The sequence below is a fragment of the Mangifera indica genome, chromosome 2, assembly GCF_011075055.1.
Source record: "Mangifera indica cultivar Alphonso chromosome 2, CATAS_Mindica_2.1, whole genome shotgun sequence".
NCBI classification, from domain to species: domain Eukaryota; kingdom Viridiplantae; phylum Streptophyta; class Magnoliopsida; order Sapindales; family Anacardiaceae; genus Mangifera; species Mangifera indica.
In genome coordinates, this window is record NC_058138.1 from 24,358,694 (window position 1) to 24,372,372 (window position 13,679).

General features: G+C 37.7%; 1 protein-coding gene and 1 pseudogene across 2 annotated transcripts; both read left to right on the forward strand.

Moving 5' to 3' along the window:
* Positions 1-87: 87 nt before the first annotated feature.
* Positions 88-1,631, forward strand: LOC123209237 (annotated as a pseudogene).
* A 132-nt stretch (positions 1,632-1,763) lies between these two features.
* LOC123209233 (ubiquitin carboxyl-terminal hydrolase 2-like) lies at positions 1,764-11,937 on the forward strand. Of its 2 annotated transcripts, none has more exons than XM_044627110.1 (6): positions 1,764-1,894; positions 3,088-3,137; positions 9,427-9,473; positions 10,650-10,696; positions 10,812-10,914; positions 11,000-11,937. In XM_044627110.1, the coding sequence occupies exons 2-6, from the start codon at positions 3,107-3,109 to the stop codon at positions 11,774-11,776; spliced, it is 1,005 nt and encodes a 334-aa protein (XP_044483045.1). In that variant the 5' UTR covers positions 1,764-1,894; positions 3,088-3,106; the 3' UTR covers positions 11,777-11,937. The 2 variants fall into 2 exon arrangements, with proteins under 2 accessions (XP_044483045.1, XP_044483046.1); XM_044627111.1 differs by having other exon boundaries at positions 1,773-1,901.
* The last annotated feature ends 1,742 nt before the right edge of the window (positions 11,938-13,679 follow it).

Genomic DNA, 13,679 nt, shown 5'->3' on the forward strand with positions numbered 1-13,679 from the left:
TAGTCCTCTGGCCAAACAAAGTAAGATGGCTCCGAAACTGAAAGACAGTCTCCTCCTTGTCCCTAAACCTTCCATCTCATCAATCCCATGGCATCATCTCCACGAAGCTTCATGGCCTCTAGTGTATCAATTTCTACCATTACCAAGTGAGTTTTATTTTCCTTTTTTGATGGATTAGAAACAGGTCGTAATTATTAAGCAGATTAGCCTAGCAATTATGCATTGCCAAGCTGCAGCTTTCATATTTTCATGTTTCTAATATCCTTAAAACAAAGTATTCTTGCATGTTTATTACAGAGAGGTGAATAATTTGAGGAAGCTGAATTTTCGTCGAGAGGTACATGGTGAAGTGATTCATTCCATTCTTGCAGAGAAGATTGAATTATTCAAGTCCTTAATTGGAGGGTTGGGCCGAGCAGAATGTGTTGGTACACATAAAGCCTGTCGAGAAAAGTTGGCAACCAACAGATTTTCCGCAAGAACCTGAAACAGAAGGATTCTATGATCAGGTAAAAGAATTGAGGGAAAGAGTTAGTCATCTCCCTGATTAGTATTTAGTTGTATTGGTTGGTGATATGATTACAGAAGAAGCCCTTCCAACTTACCAAACAATACTCAACACACTAAATGGGTTTCGGGATGAGGCTGCAGCAAGCCCCCATTCGTGGCAAGATAAGGGCTTGGAGTGCTGATCGAGGAAAATAGAAAGTATCTTTACCTGTCTGGACGAGTTAACATGAAGCAGATTGAGAAGACTATCCAGTATCTCATAGGCGCAGGGATGGTGAGTCATCAATTCTTTTATTTGAATATATAAATTTAATTAATTAATACTATTTTACTCATACTCAGACAATGAAAATATATTATTTTAATTGCTCGGCATTGAGAAAAATCCTTACAATGGATTCATCTACACATCCTTTCAAGAGAGAGCAACATTCATCTCACATGGTAACACAGCAAGGCTGGCCAAGGAACATGGAGATGTGAAACTTACACAAATATGCGGCACTATTGCTGCTGGTGAGAAAAGACATGAAACAGCCTACACAAAGATTGTGGAGAAGCTCTTTGAAGTAGACCCCAATGACACAATATTGGCTATAGATGGGATGATGAGGAAAAAGATTAAAATGCCAGCACATTTGATGTTTGATGGGGAAGACGATAATATTTTCCATCACTTCTCAACTGTGGCCCAACGCCTTGGAGTGTACACAGCCAAGGACTATGCAGATATTATAGAATTTCTTCTAGGAAAGTGGAATGTGGAGAAGCTGACGGGGTCTCTTGGTTGAGGGGCGTAGAACTCAAGATTGTGTGTGTGAATTGCCGTGGAGGATTAGAAAATTGGAAGATAAAGCTCAGGCTAATACGCTTCCACAAAACTCTCATTTTCTTCATCAGGACCAGCAATCTTTCTTGTAATGACTAGCAGGCAGCTCCACACAATATATAATCAATTCAAGTCATCATGAGTATTGCCACAGAGATACCAACTTTTCAACTAAAAATTCCAAATTCCGCTGGAACAACAATCACATTTGCAAAATACACATAATGATGGTGGCACTGGCACCCTTATATACTAGCCTATCCTATATGTTGTAAGGGGAAGAAAAAACCTTTTTTTTGATATATATACATACGTACATACAAACAATTTTACCCCAATGCAAATAACTATATGGGCCGGGCTGTTACTTCTTCACAAAGCCCAACTCCTTTTTTAAAAATAATAATAAAATTTTAAAGAGGACATTTTCCCTTAAATTCCTAGATCTCTATTCTCTCCTCTTCCCGTGAAAACACGACGCAACGACTACAGACAGCACCATCAGCACCGCCGGTAATCAGCAGTAACAAACCAGCGGCACCATACATTACACCGGTAAAAAGTGTATTTTTTATTCCTCTTAATTTTTTTCTTGTTCTTATTTCCATAGGTTTTATATTGTTCTGTTGGCGTTTATATGTGAACCTGAACTTAAATTTCAAGTGTTTTTCGTTATGGCGTGTAAAGGAATTTCATTAGAATTAGATCCATTAGAATTCTAGTGAACTGAGGAAGTTAATTATGTGACGTTATGTCTTAAGATAATTGAAGGAAATTTGTTTGTATCGATCATCTGAATGTTGGCCATAATCTAATTTTTTTTAAAAATAATTTTAATGATTCCCTTAAGTGAATAGCTGTAAGTTCTTCATATTTGTTGCCAGAATCTGTAAAATACAGGAGAACGGGCTCGTATGCTTTGTATGTTATATTCTTTTTTTATTAATGTATGGAAAAGCATGAAAAAACCAATTGTAATTAACTATTATGCAAGAAACACCTATTTGTATTTTACTAAACAATAAACTCTAAATAGGTTGGTTGTTTCTTTCTACGGCAGTTTCAAACATACTTAATTCTTTTCTAAAGAAAATTATTTAATCTGAGTCCAGATACTTAGATTGTGAGCAAATCGGACATGTGGCATAAAAATCCCATGTCTATTCCTTGGTCTGAGTATAGTGTTTATTATCCTAAACCAGGTCAAGACCCGGATAAAACTTGGAAATTTGACTTCCATATTTATATCATGACTTTAAGAAAACAGTCCGTAAAAATTGGGGGTTAGGTTTCTATTTCCTGAATTAGTAGGTTCTCATTGTCAAATTTGTGACATATTTAGTGTTTACTAAGCTATTTTCTTTCCTAAACTTCCCCCGGTCTTCGGCTGGAGCTGTATGAGGCAGAAACTTGTCCCACGTACGGTTCGGAGGCCGAGCGCCACCCCAGCAGTAATGGTGCGGCTTAGGTCAACTAACACAAAGAAGACATTTCTGTTGAAATCATAGGGTTTTTTGTTCTTTTTGTTTTTGCACCTCTAGCTTCTGGATGGTTTTATCTTTAGAAAGGTTTAAATTGCAGTAATTTTTAAAAGGTTGAGGTACTAGTTTGAACTTGACATTCTTACATTATTTGTATCACATTAGATACTTCCCGAATCATTATAATTTTTACATTAAAATGTTTTTGTGGCAAGCATTTTTTTCTTTTTATGGCTAAGTTTTTGTTACCTGGCTTTCTTGATGCAGCTTAACACAATTCCCAATCATGTCTTGGTGCACTATTGAGTCTGATCCTGGTATGATTCAAAATCAAATTATATGTGAAATATCTCTTTCAGTATATGGTGTTTTGGTGAAATTAATTACTTAATTTGTTTGGAAGGATTAAATATCTATCAGTTCGAGTGTTCTAATAATGGCAGAATTGCAGAATCTTTAGGCATTCTTAGTAGGAGATTTCAAATTTGTGGTCATCTCTCTTTCTTATTATTATTATTTTAATTCTTGAGTTATTTGCTTTTCTTCAATTTAAGTGAATTAGTGATAATACTTAATAGAAGATATATCATAGGCAACAGAAAGAGAGGAATTTATATTTCTTATTGAAGCTAGAGAATAATTTATCTATAGAGAGCCAGGAATAAATGGGAGGGGCTTGATGAACTAAATTTTTGAGGAATAGGATTGTTATTAAATGTAAATTGAAATTGGCTTTTTTATTGGTCAAAACTATGTCAGAGGCATTTGATGACGCTGATGAAAGGCTGCTGTGAGAAATTTGCTGTGTGGGTGTAAGATCCCAACAAATTGTAAAACAATACAGTTAGATGCTCTTTTTAATTTAGAATAACTGTCTCCTTTGTCAGTCAAAACTTCTTTTTTTTAAGGAGTTATACCTGCTTAATTTCTTATGTGTGGTTGTGTAGTTTTGTTTGTCTCCTTGTCTGCTAATTTATAATTATGAAATAACCTTGAGAAAAATATTATATATTGAAAAGTGAATTTACATCAATACTTATATGCATTTTAAATCCTAGTTTTACTAAGATACAATCTCCTTAATTATCCCTAACTATATCCTTAATTATCCCTAATTATATCCTTCTCCTTAATTATCCCTAACTATATCCTTAATTATCTCTAATTATATCCTTCCTAATTTAGAGATACAACTCATATACAACTCAACACTCCCCCTCAAGCTGGAGCATATAAATCATATGCACCAAGCTTGTTACAAATAAATTCAATACGAGGACTCCTAAGAGACTTAGTAAGGATATTTGCAAGCTGATCATTAGAGCTGACATGGTTGGTAGTTATACACCCTGATAAAATCTTTTCTCGAATGAAGTGGCAATCTATTTCTATATGTTTCGTTCTCTCATGGAATACTGGATTAGAAGCAATATGAAGTGCTGCTTGGTTATCACACAATAGCTTCATTTGTGATATATCTGCAAACTTTAACTCTTGAACCAATTGTTTCAAGCATACAAGCTCACAGGTAGCCAATGCCATAGCGCGATATTCTGCCTCTGCACTTGATCTAGCCACAACATCTTGCTTTTTATTTTTCCATGAAACCAAGTTACCACCAACAAGAATACAATATCCAGAAGTCGAGCGCCTATCAGACGGAGATCCTGCCCAATCAGCATCAGAATATCCAACAATCTGAGTATGACCTTTATTTTCATAGAGTAATCTTTTTCCTGGTGCTTTCTTAATGTATCTCAGGATCCGAATAGCTGCATCCCAATGAGAATCGCATGGAGACTAAAGGAATTGACTGACAACACTAACTGGAAAAGAGATATCTGGTCTTGTGATAGTCAAATAGTTGAGTTTACCTACTAACCTTCGATATTTCCCAGGGTCTACAAGTGGCTCCCCCTGTCCTGACACAAGTCTAGTATTAGGGTCCATAGGAGAATCAATAGGTTTACAATCCAACATCCCAGTCTCCTCCAAAATATCCAAAGCATACTTCCTCTGAGAGATAATAATACCTGTCTTAGACTGAGCAACTTTTATTCCAAGAAAGTATTTAAGTGTTCCCAAGTCTTTGGTCTGGAAATGATTAAATAGATGTTGTTTTAATTGATCGATACCCTCCTGATCATCACCAGTGATAACAATATCGTCGACATAAACAACCAGATAAATGCACTTTCCTCGTGACGTGTGTCTGTAAAATACAGAATGATCCGACTCACATCGAGTCATACCAAATTCTTGAATAATTATACTAAAGCGTCCAAACCAGGCACGTGGAGATTGTTTTAAGCCATATAGTGAGCGTCGAAGTTTACAAACCAAATCAAACTCCTCCTGAGCAACAAAACCAGGCGGTTGCTCCATATATATCTCCTCTTGAAGCTCACCGTGAAGAAAAGCATTTTTGATGTCTAACTGAAACAAGGGCCAATGACGAATGACAACCATAGATAAGAATAACCGAACGGAGGACATCTTAGCCACTGGAGAAAATGTGTCACCATAATCCAAACCATAGACCTGAGTATAACCTTTAGCGACCAACCGGGCCTTGAGACGATCAATAGTACCAGTAGGACCAGTCTTGACTATGTAAACCCAACGACAGCCAATAGTGGAATGACCCGGAGGTAATTTCACCAATTCTCAAGTACCATTATGATGTAACGCAGTCATTTCATCCACCATTGCTTGCCTCCAACCTGGATTAGAAAGAGCCTCACGAATAGATTTAGGAACTGAAATGGAGGATAAAGAGGACACAAAGGCATAATATGGTGAGGATAAACGGTGATAACTAAGAAAAGTATAAATAGGATGAGGATTACGAGAGGATCTTACAGCTTTACGGATAGCAATAGGAAATTGGTTATCAGGATGTAGGACCTCAGCCGGGATAGATGTGGCAGCAGGAAGTGAGTCAATAGGAGCCGTTGGAGTAATAGAAGTGATATCAGTACTTGCAGGAGAGTCAATAATCGGGAAAACATGTGCTAAATCTTGTGTGAGGATAGACTGTGGGACGATTGTAGGATGAACATCGAAAGTAGGAATAAAGGTAGGTAATGGAAGACTCTTAGGGATAGGAGATTGGGTTTCAGATGAAGAGAAGTAAAGAGAAGACTCAAAGAAAGTAACACTAGTAGATATAAAGTAACGACGTGTCGTAGGAGAGTAACATTTATAACCTTTCTGGAGACGAGAGTAACCAAGAAATATACATTTGATAGACCGAGCAGATAGTTTATCAAGACCTGGGGAAAGGTTATGTACAAAACATGTGCAACCAAAGACACGTGGAGGGATAGTGTATAAAGGGCCAGTAGGGAAGAGAATTGAATGTGGAATCTGATTTTGCAATACTGAGGAGGGCATCCGATTAATGAGATAGCAAGCAGTGAGAACTGCATTAGCCCAAAAAGGTAGAAGAGCATGTGAATGTAATAATAATGTACGAGCTGTTTCAATGAGGTGTCTATTTTTGCGCTCAGCAACCCCATTTTGTTGTGGGGTGTAAGCACAAGAAGACTGGTGAAGAATCCCTTGAGAAGACATGAAATTTGTGAAAGAAGTGGAAAAATATTTACTCGTATTATCACTACGTAATGTGCGTATAGAAGAATTAAATTGTGTTTTAACTTCGGCACAAAATGACTGAAAATGAGAAAATAACTCAGATCGACTTTTCATTAAAAATATCTACGTGCAACGCGAATAATCATCAATGAATGTCATAAAATATTGAAAATTTAAAGTAGACTTGACTCGACGAGGACCCCACACATCGGAGTGAACTAACTCAAAAGGAGATGAAGCTCGATTATTGACACGCCTTGGGGAGGAACTACGAGACTACTTCCCAAGTTGACAAGACTCACACTCAAGAGATGACAAACTAGATAAATGAGGGACCATTTTCTGAAGCTTGGAGAGACTAGGATGCCCCGAACGATTATGAAGAAGAGTTGGAGACTCAATAGCAGTGCAAGCAGCGGAAGAAGGAAGGGACAAGTGATAAAGCCCCTGTGACTCACATCCTGTGCCAATCGTCTTGCCCGAACTTCGATCCTGTATAACAAAGACATCATTAGTAAATGTAATGGAACAATTCAAGGCTCGTGTTAATTTACTAACGGAAATGAGATTAAATGAGCAATTAGGAAGATAAAGAACCGAATCTAAAGAGAGATTTGGTAATGGATTAGCATGTCCTATGGCTTTAACTATAGATTTTGTGCCATCCGCTAGTGTGACAGAAGAAAAAGATTTGGAATGATTAAAATGTGAAAATAAACTAGAGTTACTAGAAATATGATCTGAGGCACCTGAATCTAGGACCCAAGGTCCTCGAGTGGAGGATTGTGATAGGCAAGCAATCGAATTACCAGACTGGGCAAAGGAAGCAACAGAGGATTGAGATGACTGTTTCGTCGCCTGGTACTGAATGTATTCTTCATAATCAGCTCCAGTGAGAGTAACTGACTGAGGAACTGATTAAGACTGTCTTGCTGAAATCTCTAAATGATGATCAAGAGGAGCTGATTGAGGGACTGATTGTGCAACATTGACATTGTGTGTAGGTCTCCCATGTAACTTATAACATTTGTCGCGAGTATGCCCCCATCTATTACAGTAATTGCATCTTGGACGGCCGCCTCTACTCCCACGGTTACTTGACTCTCTAGAGTGGTTTGGAGATCGAGAGACTAGGGCAGCAGAATCTGTAACAGTGGGTCTTGTGGTAGAGGAAACTCTGAGCAGACGAGCAAATACATCATCCAATGTTGGAATGGTTGCACTTCTAAAGATTTGATCTCTAACAGGAGCAAGATCTGGATTAATTGCAGTGAGAGTTAAGACCATATAAAACTTGTTATGTTGTGCTAAATCCTCAGTTACACTCTTCCCGACGGGTAAAATAGCATTAAATTCAGCTTTCAAAGATGACATCCGCCCCAGGAAGTCTGGTATACTCATATCTTGTTGTTTCAGATTAACCATATTAGAGACAACCGAATATAACTGTTGAACATCATTAGTGTAAAGCAATTTGGCTTGATTCCAAATATCAACACATGTTCTATAAGCTTTGTAAATATGGTGGAGAGATGGATCAATAGATTGCCATAACAGACTACACAATAACGCATCAGTTTTGACCCAACTACCCTTATTTATATCAGTTTCTATCAAATCAGTAGCTCGAACGGTCAAATGGTCTTCTAAACCTTGTCCTGTAAACCATAACTCTATAGATGCAGCCCATGACGTATAATTAATACTTCCTAATAATTTTTCAGTAATAATATTAGGAAGGGAGAGAAATGGAGTAAATGCACCTGATTTTGAAGATCCTTCACTGGCCATTAATAAAAGAAAATTAACAAAATCAACACTGTGGGACTGTTCCGGCGAACGACGACGGCGATGGATAGCGAAGAGATTACTCGTCGGAATATTCCGAGTTCAACAGTGCCGGTAGTGTAGCCTAACGCGCGCCGGGAAAGCAGATTGGAGATGACGATCCGAGACAGAAACAGCCAGAGCGTGACGCCGATTCCGATGACCGATGACAATGAAGACATCACAGACAGACTCGTCGACGTCTTCTGAGAGGACTGGAAGAGGCGGTGTCGATGCACGCTCGTCGGAGAAATAGATCGACGATGGAGGTAGTCAGACGTCTGCTCGGTGCGTGACGGCGCGTGAATCGGCGGATGTCGGCTCTCTTTTCAGGGGATTGTCGGTGAAGTCGTACCGATCACAATGGTGTAGACACGACCACCGGAAAAGGACAGAAACACGGTGGTCGGAAAAGAACGCCGGAAAATAAACCAAGGTTACCGGAAAAATTTTAAAAGCCTAAATTGGCTCTGATACCATATGAAATAACCTTAAGAAAAATATTCTATATTGAAAAGTGAATTTACATCAATACTTATATGCATTTCTAAATCCTAGTTTTACTAAGATACAATCTCCTTAATTATCCCTAACTATATCTTTAATTATCCCTAACTATATCCTTAATTATCCCTAATTATATCCTTCTCCTTAATTATTCCTAACTATATCCTTAATTATCTCTAATTATATCCTTCCTAATTTAGAGATACAACTCATATACAACTCAACAATAATTTACTTTAATCTAGTGTGTAAGTTATTGGTGTGGCAATTATGGGTAGTTGGTACCACATCTCTTTCTTTTTTGTTTAAATTTGTTGGAGCTTTGTTTAAATCTGGAATTAGAAGTATGTTCTATAACTGTATCTTTCTAGTGTGGAAGGTTTGGTAGGAATAACAGAGAGGTTTGGGTTTTGTTCCTCTGTGCTGGATGTAGCGTTTAGATTTTGGACAGGGTTAAAAAGACTTTTAAAGGGGTGAAAGAATTTATACTTTGAGCTATATTCATAACTGCTCACTTGGATGGTCTATGGTTGAGCTTTATTCATAAATGCTTACATGGATGACATACACTAACAATATTGTTAATGACACATGCACACAACCATTTTTTAAGCACACATGCTAGCATAGTGATTTTGAATCCTGATGTTTATAAGGTTTGCTTTTGCATTCCAGGTGTATTTACAGAACTTATACAACAAATGCAAGTAAAAGGCGTGCAGGTAACATTCAATATCATAAAATGGCATTTCTCTCAAATGTTTGTCATTTCATTGTCTTAGCCATGAAATGTTTTTGTAGATATCATCCGTTGCTGCTAGTTTAATTGTGTATGCACAAATGCTTCAAAAATATTTTGCTCTTATAATCATTATTTAATAAGTTTGGCATTAACCATTTTTCATAATGTCCTCCTCGTAACATTGTGATCTGAGTTGGTAGGTGATATAAACTTTTGAAGAATCATATCTCAAAAGCTAGTTATTGAGATGAGAGAGCCCAAAACCATGTAAACTCCACACTAGTTGCCTATATTTTCTAATGTGGGATCCAAGTTTCATACCTTGTACTTAGAATCTTAACATACTATCACGATCCGTAGCCCTTGCGTTCATGCGGGTTGGCTGTGTGCCAACTTCTTACTAGCCCCGAATAAACACTGCAATAACATATTACCATGTTTTGTAGCCCTTCGCCCACGCGGATTGGTTGCACACTAACTCCCTATTAGCCTCGGGTAAACACTATAATGCTGACGCCACAACCGTGCCACACGATTACAACTGGGAGACATGGTGATGACTTTGATATTAAATGATATGAACCTTAGAAGAATTACATTTCAAAAGCTAGCTATTGGGATGAAAGAACCCAAGGTCATATAAACCCTACATTAGTTGTTCATATTTTCTAATGTGGGATTCAAGTCCCATACCTTGTACTTGAGGTCCTATCAGTAGCTTTAACCACCAAGTTTGATTGAACTACTCATTTACTTTACAGTATAAACTATGTCTACGGTCTTTCAATTTGAACTATAATATCCTATAGTGTAAGGTAGAGTTTGGGTAAGTTGCTTTTAACAGTATTTCCTTCTTGGCTTTTTTTTTTGGGGGTTAAAGATTACTCTTCCCAATTTCTCTGACAACAATGTGTTTTGAGGTTGTTCATTTAGCCTAATATTGGACATTGCTTGGTGGCTCATGTTAGGCAGTATAATAGGTGGTGACGGTAGTGTAATGCTGAACTTGGTTGTTTTCATGTAATGTTGTTCTTGGTTCCAGACCCATCGTCACCATTGTTATATGTGGTCCTCTTATAAATATCTTCTTTATCACCCCAAATTGGTTCAGTTTCAAATACTTGTATGCCTTTCTGATGCCTTGAATTGGTGTTAGGTTGAAGAATTGTATTCATTGGATATTGATTCCCTTAACAATCTTCGGTTCGTTCTCTTATCCTATGGCCTGTTTAAATTTGTTTTGTTTAAATTTGTTCTCTGATCCCAGTGCCTGTTATAAAAGTTTGTTGAAGTTTGTTTTGTTTTTTTTTTTTTTCAGGCCTGTATATGGATTGATTTTCCTTTTCAAATGGCGTCCAGGGGAAAAAGATGACCGAGTTGTAATTAAGGATCCTAACCCTAACTTGTTTTTTGCTAGCCAGGTCAGTTTAAAACAAATGCATGCCTACTGGAGCTTATTGAATTTGTGATATTTTCTTTCATTTCACTGACTTGGTGCCCGCACAGGTCATTAATAATGCTTGTGCAACACAGGCGATCTTATCTATCCTTATGAACTGTCCAGATGTTGACATTGGTCCTGAGTTGTCAAAGTTAAAAGAGTTTACAAAGAACTTTCCACCCGAACTTAAAGGTTTGGCTATCAATAACAGTGATGCTATACGTGCAGCCCATAATAGTTTTGCAAGGCCTGAGCCTTTTGTTCCCGAAGAGCAAAAGACTGCTGGCAAAGATGATGATGTGTACCATTTTATTAGTTATATACCTGTGGATGGGGTACTGTATGAATTAGATGGACTGAAGGAGGGACCCATTAGCCTTGGTCAGTGCCCTGGTGGGCAAGGTGACGTGGATTGGTTGCAGATGGTGCAGCCAGTGATACAAGAACGCATTGAGAGGTATTCTAAAAGTGAGATAAGATTCAATCTCATGGCGGTAATAAAAAACAAGAAAGAAATGTATACAGCTGAACTCAAGGAACTTCAAAAGAAGAGGGAACGCATCCTTCAGCAGCTGGCTTCCTTGCAGTCAGAGAGACTAGTAGATAAAAGCAACTTTGAAGCACTTAATCAATCACTTTCAGAAGTGAATGCTGGAATTGAAGGTGCTACTGAGAAGATTTTGATGGAAGAAGAAAAATTCAAGAAGTGGAGAACTGAAAATATAAGAAGGAAGCACAATTATATACCTTTTTTATTTAACTTCCTCAAAATTCTTGCTGAAAAGAAGCAATTGAAGCCCCTTATTGAGAAGGCAAAGCAGAAAACAAGCAGCCCTAGTTGATGGCGATGAATTGTTATACTGGCTTATAGAACCTTTATGATCTTATGGACTCTTTCGATTAATAACTTTGTTGTTAGGACCTGTATTTTTTTCTTGGTTATAAGCTGATATTGCCACATGAATGAGCTGTCATAAAATAATATAGACATATGATTTATTTTTGTCAAAAGAGTAAATGGTCTTCTTATGCTAACATGATAAGAAATAGAAGCAAGCCCCTAGTAAGCCACATTATTTGTTCTAGCTATTGAAAGTCTACCCTTAACTGAGCAAGGCCTTTAATTGAAGGTGACAGGATAATGATTCTTTGATTATTAACCAAAGCCAAATCTCCCATAGATTTGAGATAAGTTGGTGCAAATCACATGTTAATTGCCCTAACAATTGTCCCTTCAACCTCCTCAAATATAAACCTTAAAATGTTAACACTATGCTCAGATCCAATAAGGTCTCTTAAACAAGTTAACGGGTTGTTCTCAATATCAATCACTTAGATTCTTGTTAATCCTTACCACTTATTGGTAATATGAGATTAGTTGACAACAAATTCCAAACTCTTGCTTTCTATTACAACAGGCAAGAGAAATGAGAAGTAGTGAAACTTAAGAGGCCATAAAATGAATGTATTAAGGCCCTCTGGCCAATTCAAGTAAGCTCGAAAGGCTTCATGTTACTATTTCATCACAAGCTAAACAACCTATGAAATTTTGAGAGGTGCATGAGTGAATTACAAATAAAAGGACCTAGGATCAGTGAGAAAGGAAAAAAGATGGCATGGCAAAATTCTAGAGTGATATAGAGTGAGAGAACACTAACAAGGCTTTAGGCTTAGGTTTAGGTTTAGCGTTAGTGTTTAGAGTTTATTGTTTAGGGTTTAGGGTTAAGGGTTTAGGGTTTAGGGTTTAGGGTTTTAGGTTTTAGGGTTTAGGGTTTAGAGTTTAGGGTTTAGAGTTTAGGGTTAAAGGTTAGGGGTTAGGGGTTAGGGTTTAGGGTTTAGGGTTTAGGGTTTTTTTTTTTGGTAGTTTTATTCCACTTCCCCATGATATGAAGCTGGAATATTAGAGGCCTTAATGGCCATTCAAAGCAGAGAGCAGTGAGGAGCTAGATTACTAATTTCTCCTTGGGTTTGGTCGGTCTGCTGGAGACTAAAGTAGAGTATGTTCACCTGGATTCTGTTGTGTCTGCGATATGCCCTTCTTGGCGATTTTTCTCTAATGCCACAGAATTTATGGCATGCCGTGTGTTGGTTTGTTGGGATCCTTCTTTGTACAACATTAGTAGCATTCAGAATTCCTTTCAGGAGATCACTTGTGGGGTAACTAGACTTTCTGATGGCCTTATTTTCACTATCACTTATGTCTATGGTTCTTCTGATCCAGGTAATCAGCGACAGCAATGGGATTCGATTCGAGGCCATTCTCAGACATTGAACTCCTCTTTGTGGCTTGTTATGGAGGATTTCAATGCCATTATTTGATCTTTAGATAGAGTTGGAGGTGATACAGGATGGTATTCACATATGGATGACTTTGGGCAATGTATTCATGATGCTGAGCTTGTTCAACTTCCTTACAAGGGTTTGAAATATACTTGGCATAATAGTCAATAGGGAGAGGGTACTATTCTCAGAAAGCTTGACTGGGTTTTTTGTAGTTCTTCTTGGGTCTTGACTTGGCCAAATTCAGAATCAGAGTTTTTGACCAGGGATGCTTCAGATCATAGTGCTATGGTGGTTCGGTTCGGGCTTTCAAGCTAAGACCCCTACCCCTTTTAAATTTCTAAATTTTTGGGCTGATCATGCTTGTTTTTAGGAGATTGTTCAGAGAGTGTGGGAGGCACCTATAGAGGGTAATTCCATGTTCTGCCTTACCAAAAAATTACACAAATTGAAGGGTGAATTGAA

What these genes read in the sequence shown, in the direction of transcription:
- LOC123209233 (XM_044627110.1), top strand. Translation starts at nt 3,107, where the DNA reads ATGTCTTGGTGCACTATTGAGTCTGATCCTG. An exon ending in CACTATTGAGTCTGATCCTG is followed by an intron (nt 3,138 to 9,426) that starts GTATGATTCAAA and finishes TTTGCATTCCAG; the next exon opens with GTGTATTTACAGAACTTATA. An exon ending in ACTTGTTTTTTGCTAGCCAG is followed by an intron (nt 10,915 to 10,999) that starts GTCAGTTTAAAA and finishes GTGCCCGCACAG; the next exon opens with GTCATTAATAATGCTTGTGC.